Here is a 10,158-nt window from a genome sequence, read left to right on the forward strand (position 1 = left end):
CTTCTTGGTTTAACTTAAACCAGAGTCCCTTAGTATCCCAGGGCTCCAAGCTCCACAGCAGAGCTTCCCCTTCCCCTTTGCTCCTTGGCTGGAGCTCTGGAAGAGATTTGCAGGCACAGAAGGGTCTGCCTGGCTTCCCCCTGCCTCATCCCTCCTTCACCACTCACTGCTCAAGCAGGGATCCCTCCCTCCTCTCTCCCACAGCACAGACTAGCCAGAATATGGTATGCTAGTTAATGCTAAGAGGTGTCTGTGTAAGGCAGACAGGACAAAGGCAGACAGGACAGTGTCCACTTAGGGCTTTTTGGAGCTAATCAACAGGTAGCTGGTAACATCCCTCCATTCCTTCCTTGGAAAAAGTTGTTTAAGAAGAGCTTAAATTAATGAGAAAGGCTTTTGTTTTGCTGATGGGCTTATAAATGGCGTGTAACTTTCTGTTGTGCAAGTAAATGCTGTGTAACTCCCTGCTGGCTCTGTTGCTGGTCAGAGGAGTAGCGAGGGGAACCCCTCCCTAATCAGAGCATCCTGCTGGGGCTTGGCCACATCCCCTCAGCTCAGCACTGTGGAAGGGAAGGGAGGGTTGCTCTAGTGCCCCTCCCCGCAGCTTCTAGCCTGAGCCACTGCAGGCATGTGCCTGCATTTCCTCAGTCCAGAGGGGATGTCTGTACGGTAACAAACCAGTTCAGCTTAGCCAAGTTAGACTAATCTGCAAAGATTGAATCAATTCAGGCTCAGGCTTTTTGAATGTCTGTTGCTAGCCTATGAAATATGGAAAAGTTCAGCTTAACAGGATTTTTTGTTGTTGTAAAGTTACAAGCAAGTTAAAGCAGGGGCTTAAAACAGAACCGGCTCATAGCGATACTCCAACATTTAATCCTGCCACCAAGGAAGAGACCTGCATTTCCAAGAGGGCTGTTTTTTTTCCCCACCACCCAGCATCTTGTGCAGTTAGTTACGCTAGTGATTACAATTGTAAAGGGGATAGAAAATGTTTCATGTCAGAGCTGCATTATTTTACACTCACTTTATGGGTTTACTTTAAATGACCTCCTGGTGGGTAGGGCAAAGGTCTGAAAATCCCCTTGTTTGTCAAGTTAAAACTTAACCCATAGACAGAAAAATAAATTATTTGGAAAGTAAAATACTCTTTCACTTACCTGGAATTACCGTAATTGTTTTCAGTGCACGGAGGACACGGAACGTTCTTAAAGCAGAGATATTTCCCAAATCCACAAACTCTGTGGTATAACTATAGAAGAGCGGAGAGAGGAGGGAACATTAGACATTGTGCCACTGCTGTGGTGGGAGTCAAGGGGGCATCTCCTCAGCACTTGAATCTGCTGTTGTCAGTGACTCTGTCTAGACAAATCTGACTCAGCTTAGAAGCAAATGCTAACTGAGGGACCTTAATTAAAGGGTGATGGTGAATGGCAATGGATCAGGGTGGAAAATATGGACTAATGGAACAATGCAAGAATCAGGGTGAGGAGTGGTTTGATTCAACACTGTCACTGCCAAGGTGGCAGAGGGAGCATCCATCATATTAACCATGCTCACAGATGGTATTAAACAGTGGGGACTTGCAAGTACTGGACAGACATGAGACATAATATTAAAGGATCCCTTGGACTGAGATTAGACATATGGGAAGAGAACAGCAAAATGAGATTCTATCTGGATAAATGGAAGCCATAAACCAGCCCTGCATGTGAAGGACAAGGCATAGTGACTCAAGAAGGCCTGCCCCAGTCCTGGCAACAGATGGCCAGCAACTGGCGCAAAACTCAAGTGTGCACCAGAAATACCACAATATGCACCAGGGAAGTATAACCCTCTGTGGCACTGAGATTAACTCCACCAATGCAAATCTAAAATCTCTTTGTCAACATTTCGGATTTGTAGTAGTGCTGCTGTGCCAGGGCTGGAATGAATGGCCATTAATAATGGCCGTTAATGCTGGGACACAGGCAAGTCCCTAGTGGAGACTACAAGCTCTGGCCATTTTTTAGGGGTTCCTTCCAAGTCACTTCCTTGTGGTGACATCACAAATGTTATCAGATGATTAGCAGAACTTCTCATCCTTCCTGAGGATACTTACGCCATAACAATGACACTGAAATCCAGCCAGTTCCACGGATCTCGCAGGAATGTAAAACTGTCAATGCAAAACCCTCTTGCTAGGATCTTTATCATGGACTCAAAGGTATATATTCCAGTGAAGGTGTATCTGAAACGAGGAGCAGTGACTTAACATAGAAAATATGAGTAGCTCAGAGGAAAGGTATCCAAGACAAGAGGCTTGCAACAACATTCTATAAATGCTAAAGCCTAAAGACCCATATGGCAGCTTGGAAATGGGAAGACTTGTCATTTATTTACCGGAGCTGCCACAAGTACAGAATTGGGAGCCTTTATGTAGGTGAACCACTAAATGCTGGTGCTGATTTCAGCACTAGCTGGATTTTCAAATTATCTCAGAGCACTGAGTGCACGTGAGGTGCTAAGCCTTTGAGAAAAACTGGCCATAGGAATAGCTGACATCACAGACACTGCAAACTCCAGCCCCTGTTTAGTTGCATAAGCAGAGCTGTGCTCTTCAGAAAAGCTAGCAGTGACTGTGGGTTTTGAGCCCTGGCTCCTCACATCCCTGGTATGAACACAATGGATCAGATCAAAAAAGGCATGTGTTTTAAAATCAATTCCCATTGAAACCATTGAAACTTAAGCACTAAATAGGAGATAAAATAGGCACATAAGCATCTTGTTGCATCAGGCTCTACTTCTGAAGAACACTGAGTACTTCCTCTCTCAACCACCTGTTTGATCACTCAGGGCCTTCTCAAGGGGGAGAGCTGGTGGAAATCTGGCTCTGAATTGTGAGTGTTGAGCTTGCAAGCACCCACCCCTAGCAAAATAGGCTTGCTTGGGTTAGGCCCATTGGCACAAGAGCATGGGCCACGCCTGTTCTGCAGCTGAGCAGCTTTTTTAGCATGGTGGGCAACTATTCAGAGATGCCCCCTTTGTTATGAGAGCAGAGGCTAATCATGAGTTTCCACTGAACACAGTGACAGATTAGCTCAAGCATCTGCAAAACTATACACTTCATTCTCTGAAAAAAGTGTCCGTTTCCCAAAGCCCCTCCTCAACAACAGGACACAGCTGTATAGGTAGCTGCCTTCTGGCAAACTGGGGAGCTCTAGCGCCGTAGGGAAGAGGAGCAACAGGAGGAAAGGAACTTACTCCACATTCTTGGACCACGGCGGGGGGTCGTTCATCGTCATAAACACACAGTTGGTTAAAATGGTGATCATGATGAACATACTGAATAATTTAAATCCAGGTCAAGGACAAGTTCTCCAGGTCTGTCACAAAGTTCATCACCCCAAGTGATATGCAAGACTTTGCAGAGGCAGGGCTCAAGGGCAAGAATAAGTTTCCCTCCCCCCTCTCCTACAGCCAGCTTCCCAGAACTGACGCTTGGCTCGTGACTTTCCACTTGGAAGGGAGCCTGGCCTGGGAGACCTTAAAAATATTCCACCAACATTAAACACTTTCTGCCTGCAGCTGTACTCAGAGCCAGGTTCCCCATGTCCCAGCCCCTCCTGGCATGCCATGGCCCTTCTCTCAGGTCCACTGCTGCTTAGTTTTAGCCACTGGCTCTCTGCAAAAAGGTTTTTTGTAAAGATTTTCCCTTGGCCCCATTTTCCTGCCCCTCTGGTAGCTTCCCCTCATCTCTGTCTCCACAAGCTTTGTAGGATGGATTCAGCTTACCCTACCCAGGCCTCTTTGCCTACCACTGCTTCAAGTTTTCTCCAGAGGACACTGGATGCTGTCCCAGTGGGCCACTGAAGACATCCCCCTTATGAACCTCTCAGAGATGTGCTCTGATTCAACAACAGCTACAGGTCTTGGAGCAGAGATTAATTCAGAGAAGGCCAATGATCTGGTTCTGCACAAGGTCAGACCAGATAAACACAACAGTCTTAAAGTGTATGAATCGCTTGGCCAAATTAGGGGGACATGTCTTTAAGCATGCTCTCTTTGGGGTTTCACATGCCTTTAACTGCAGCTCACCACTTCCCTGCCCTTAGGCCAGCACCTAGAGAAACAGGCATATCCTTGTTTCATCTCCTTGCCATACCTTGACCTTTCATCTCTTTGAACATGTTGCAATTGCTGGCAAGTAGAAAACTCAATCCCCTTCAGTTTTGCTACCTTTCTTCTTACTTCCCTATCACTGTCCTTCTAGGCTGGGTCTCATGATCTCATCTTTTTCCCCCTTAGTCTCTCCGCTATGTTAGTTAAGACCACAGAATTGATGTTCAAAGAGAAACATCTGTTGCCTAGCTGCCTGCTGTACTAGGGAAAGGATATGAATGTATAAGCACTTTGATGGCACCTCTTCTGATGGGGTTGAAGGGTCCCAGCATGTAGACAGCAGGGGTTGCTGAGAATCGGAAGATTGATTTCCCTTTGTTTAGGACTATGAATGTCTGAAAAACAAAGAGACAGGAGATTCATCACTCCCCCTTCACAGCCAACAAAAAAGGTTTAAACCTGTGGCCACCGGCATCCCATACTTTTAAAATATCATTAAAACTAGAATTCCTGCACTATCACAAAATAGCATACACTGGAATACCTATCCCTCAGCATAAGATGAAAGGAGTGAGAGCACATCTGCTCTCAGGGTTATGCCACACTTTACACTTAAAGTGTGTTAAATGCACTTAAAAGGCAAGCAGTTACATATTCAAGCTGTAAAATGTGCTCAGGGCATTTGTATCATATCAAAGTTGAAACTTTTTGCTTGAGGAGTATCAACAGAAAGTATTAAATAACACCTGTTCAGCTATCTTTGGACTGCTCCATGGGGATAATATAAGCAATGCGTGATCTTCACAGTGGTGATATCAGCTGGGATGATATCACCCATCTGCTGTACCAAGCCTCCAGGTGGGATGAAAAAGCCATGCATCACAAGGAAGGATCCTGGATCTTTCACTTGTCAGGTTTCTCCAGGAGGGTCTCAGGGGCTGACAATCAGCTGGCTGTTGATCCCAGCCCCAGAACTGCACTGGAGCTGGATGAAGAACCTGGTGCAGTGCTGGGGCTGGGACAGACAATCAGCAAACTGTGCATGTTAGAGATGATAGTAAACTTTACTGTGAGAGTGATCAGGACACATTCCAGCTTTCATGGCACCCACCTGGGGGACAAGGCCCTAAAACCACCTAAAGCTATCCCTCCTGATGGCTGCTACACCAGCTGCCCACTCCAGCAGGGCAGGACAATGCTTAAGACTCTAGGTCTTTGCACTACAGCTGCTGGAATGGCTTTTGCCAGGTCCTTTTAGGATCAGTCCTCCACTGGCTGTTGCTACTCACTGCATCTGGGTTCTCAAGCACACTGAAGCAGGTGAAGCCATCTTGATGTCATAGGAACATAGGACTGGCAGGGCCTCATTGGCACTTACTATTCCTGAGGATGCTGCCACATTGCAACCTCCTAAAAGCAAAGTGTCTCTACATACCAAAGGGTAAATGCATGGTCGGGTAGGTTTTTGCATTTGTTGTGGATATGGGGGAATGAAACCTGCTAAGAGGAATCCTACAGAAATTAGCAGAAACAGATTCCCTGTCTGGCCAGCCTGTAGAGAGCTGATCAAAACTCAGAAGCCTTATTCCTAATGAAATTCTAACAAAAATCAAAGCATTTCTAAATAGAACTCCCTCCTCCCATATCAAGAAAACATTTCCTATGAAAAAAAAATCCAAAAATTATCCATTCTGGGTCATCTGGATTTTTTTTTCAGTAAAACTGGAATATTTCATTTGGATTTTTATTTTTGAATGTTTACATTTTATTTTATATTATTTGGTTTATAGTTCTTTATTTTATACCTTTCTTATATTTTCACACCTTTCTTTTATTTTATCTGAAAATGAGATGGTAATTGTTTTATCATGATAACATAAGATAAAAATGGTGAATGGCATACCAATTTATCCGGCATTCTAGGCATTCTAGTAAATGGACCTTGCTTTTCTGATTGATAATTGGCATTTGAACTGATCATTTGTAATTTATATTCCAATTTGCAACTGATATCTGGGTTAATGTTTGGCATTGTGACATATGGATAATATAAAAAAATATAAAATTAAAAAAACTGAAATGAAAAGATGTTGAGAAACCCAACATTGAAATGTTTTGTCCTGGTAAATACCCCCTATCAGGACACTTCATTTCAACTTCTCCTAAAGTAAACTGTGGAAATAAGTGCAGTCCCCCAGGACCTGGGGGAACGTCTGTTCACCAGAGTGTCCCAAGGGATGACAAGGTCAAATGGTCACAAACTCCTCCGTGACTGTTCCAGGCTGGACACAAGGAAGAACTTCTTTACTGTCCAAGCCCCCAAGGCCTGGAACAGGCTGCCACCAGAGGTAGTGCAAGCACCTACTATGGACTCCTTTAAGAAACATTTGGATGTTTAACTTGCTGGGATCCTATGACCCCAGCTGCCTTCCTGCCCCTGGGGTAGGGGGCTGGACTCGATGATCTTCTGAGGTCCCTTCCAGCCCCAATGTCTATGAAATCTATGACATCTATGATAAAACGGGAGCTGTTGGCATCCAACTGGGAGGTATGAGGTTTGGGAGAAAAAATATTTTAAAAAGTTACTCTCCATTGTCTTCCTGACTCCTTTTTTTAGTAAAGAACAAATTCTATTTCACTGTGAGCTCTTTCAAGGGCAAGGGCCTGCAGTGTATTATAAATCAGTATACTCAGTATATTTAAAATGAGGGCCAGTCAAAAAAATTTCCATTAAACTGCTTTTAGAAAGAAAATTAGGTGTTTCAAACACCATGGTTTTATTTCAGAAACTATGTCAATGGGGGAAAAATACCATAACAATGTGTTTAATCACAGAAACAAACTCCCCCTCCCCCCCAACAAAAAAAGTTACATTCAGAAATACTGCTGCAATGCATGGGGGGACTCAAGCCCCCATTGTTCTTTATGGGCTAGGCTAAGCAAGCATAGTCTATCTCCCACAATGCACCACAGTAGTTCTACAAGTCGGGAGATCCTCTCATAACAAATGAGACCTAAAGACAAAGTCTTTTTTATTTTCAGGACAGGGTATAAAAACTGTATAGACATGGAGTGATTTATCAGTAGTTACTGCACCCAAGTAACAGATTAGGGGATCTATTTAGTGAAATAGCTAAAATTGTGGCTGTTTATCCAGAGCAGACCTCAAGACGCAGGATCAGAGAGAAATTTAGAAATGGGCTCTCACCACTGTAGGCTCGCCTGCATGTGGAACAGCCTCTAATGCATGACAGGAATGATTAGTAGCAGGCAAGCCTAAGCATATTCACAGGGGATTGGTGTTGCCAACAGTGACTTAGATTGAGACAATGAAACCATTTCATTTTGGATAATTTCAGAACTTTCCATTTTGACTGGGCTTCTTGAAATAGTTTTAAACATTCATTTATCAGAAATTAACAAAAGGGGGAGGAAGCTAGGAAGTCATTGCAAATGGGGAAAAGAAAACAGACTGTGTTTGGAAAATGTCAACATGGGACATTTGAGCTAGATCTAAATGTTTTTTTCACCTAACTGTATTTTGAATTGGAAGATTCATTGAAATGGATTCCCTCCCATAAATTTCAAGTAATTGTCAGAAAATGCCCAGCCGGCTTCTGTTACCTGCACCCTTACAGCAGGGTCTGGCTCCCACTCCCTTACCTTTTGATCTCTGTAGAAAGGGTCTAGGTCTTCTAGAGGCACCCCGATGAGTTCTGGAGGTGGGTCCCCATAAATAAGTGGAAGGCTCTTTCCAGCTTCCAGATCACTACTGGCCTTTCGTTCTTCTTCATCCAGCACTTCCACATGCTGCCGCTTTAACTTGAGCGCTTCCTCCTCAGCAATCCGCTGTTCTATTGCAGCAAGAGATTCACGGGTAAAAAGGCGGAGGTTGTCTGGACCTGGTAAGTATGGCGGGCTTGCCATCTTCTCATTCTGCTCTTAGAAAGCCTCTGCCTTGCTTCTTTGTGCAGGGAAGAAGCTAATGAAACAAAAAGGCAAAAGGTCTTTTGCACTCCACATCCATTTCACAGGCAGCCAAATTTTTCCCCTCTATAATGGGGCTGAAATGAACCCCAAGAGGTCATCTAGCACAGCAGCCTGCCCCAGGGCAGGATCAACTACGCTTAAATCATACTTAACGGGCCTTTACCTAACCTGCTCCCTGGGAAGACTATTCCAGTGCTCAACTACCTTTACAATTGGCAAGTTTTTCCTAATGTCTTTTCCTAAAACTTCCAGGCTGTTAGAACAGTAGAACAAGGTGCCCAGGGGAACTGCACCATCTCCTTCACTGCAGCTTCTCAAGAAGAGGTCAGATATTTCTGTATGGAAATTGTGCAGGGGCCAGGACTAAATGCCCCTTGAGATCCTTTCCAACCCCATGACTCTATGTCTAACCTAAGTTTCCTTACTATGTCAGCCCATTGTTTCTTGTCCTACGCTCAGAGGATCCACAACATGGTATTCTTGTGGCTCAGGGTGTGTGGTGGCCTGCACTTTAATCTTGGGGTGTGACACCAATACACTCTGTTGTCTTAGATAAGTCACTTAACTATCCAGTATCAGTTTCTGCATTTGCAAAAAGCAGTTAATATTACTGATCTACCTTACTGGGGAGGAAGGGACAAGATTTCATTTTATCAGCTGATCAGTATTTATAATAGGCTTTGAATATGCAAAGTTCTGATTATCATTCCTTTCACAATGGAAGAAATACTCCCAATTGTCCCTGGGCTGCCTGCCTGGCCACCTCCCTTCACTCAGCACAATACCATTTATTTTGAACTTTGCACTTAGCTTTCAGTAGGAACGTTTGCCACTATAACTGTGGTGACAGAGCTCTCCCTCATGGATGTGAACACATGGCAGCAAGAGTCCATCTGCTGGCATATTTATCCCACTTCCCCAAACAGTGTAAACCAAGCTGACAGAAGCACCCCCCTGTTGGCATAGTGGCATATACACCTGGCACAGCGGTGTTAGGGGAGAAGGGGCAGGAGGTGTCACACTTCTAGGTACCACCACTGTGCCTTCAAAACTTTTGTAGTATAGGTCTGACCTGAGTAGTTATTGCTATTTATGTTACCATAAGATGTAGGCAGTCCTACAGCTGTAAACTTCCTGATGAAACCAAATGAGGCCAGGTGCATTTCAAGTCACATTTCTGAAGGGGAACAAAGTTTTTGAGTCATCCCCCAGAGCTGCCACAGTGAATGTAACTCGGGTTCCTGCATGCTGCCCTGCTGTGCAGAGACCGGCATCACATTTCTCTGGCAGCTTGTGACAGCCGTATTGCTTCCATTTTATGCTCCATAAACTACACTACATGCTTAGAAATAAACAGGACTGGGGATTATGTGTCCAGCTGGTAAATGCTGGAGATCAATGTTCTCCTTTGTTTCCTTCAGCCACCCTTAAGTAGCAAGGTTTTGTGTTGCTTTTCAGTCAGGATTTCCCCTCCCAGGGGAATTCTGGGCACAGCTGGGGTCTGTGAACATTATTCCAACATAAATACTAAACAATCCAGCACTTTATGTGCAAGGGCCCTGTTGCATGCTTAAATTAAAGCTGGATAGAAACCAGCTACAGAGTTGTTACACATTTTCAAGCACTAACTATATGGGTGGTTGGCTTTTGTAGCTGGATACTCATTGTTATAACGTGATAATTACTTTGCATGTGTGGCTGGTCTAAATTTATGGCATGTTTAACCAGATAATTGTGTAATATATGTAATATGTAGAGGGGCCTCATTGTTCCTACAACCTAGCAAGTCCTGGATGAATAGTTATATTGTGAAGAGGCTGGACTAAGGAGCAGAGAGGCCCCTGTGTCACAAGGAGAGACAATCAACACTCCACATATTGATTTTTCCAAGGAAAAAAATTGAATTTTGACAAAAAAGTCCACATAATAAGTCACCTTGTTTTTCAATCTGAGGAGATGAAAATAATCTGAAATACTGATTTCTATTTCCCTTCTCCTTGTATTGGAAAATTGATGGAACTGCACTGAATAAGCATTGCACTTGAAAAAAAATTCAGATCTGCATGACAA

General features: G+C 44.0%; 1 protein-coding gene across 1 annotated transcript in view; it reads right to left on the reverse strand.

The window, feature by feature from the left end:
- Window positions 1–8,074, reverse strand: part of SCN4A (sodium voltage-gated channel alpha subunit 4) — a 132,045-nt gene extending 123,971 nt beyond the window's left edge. The window contains exons 1-5 of the mRNA XM_019523576.1: window positions 7,762–8,074; window positions 4,375–4,493; window positions 3,241–3,330; window positions 2,099–2,227; window positions 1,158–1,249 (exon numbers count right to left, since the gene is read on the reverse strand). Coding sequence (XP_019379121.1) covers window positions 1,158–1,249; window positions 2,099–2,227; window positions 3,241–3,330; window positions 4,375–4,493; window positions 7,762–8,025 — 694 coding nt within the window. The 5' untranslated portion in view covers window positions 8,026–8,074. The remainder of the gene's footprint in view (window positions 1–1,157; window positions 1,250–2,098; window positions 2,228–3,240; window positions 3,331–4,374; window positions 4,494–7,761) is intronic.
- Between the last annotated feature and the right edge of the window lie 2,084 nt (window positions 8,075–10,158).

Source organism: Gavialis gangeticus, unplaced genomic scaffold (genome assembly GCF_001723915.1).
Source record: "Gavialis gangeticus isolate Ggan-Ray unplaced genomic scaffold, GavGan_comp1, whole genome shotgun sequence".
In the NCBI taxonomy this organism is placed as follows: domain Eukaryota; kingdom Metazoa; phylum Chordata; order Crocodylia; family Gavialidae; genus Gavialis; species Gavialis gangeticus.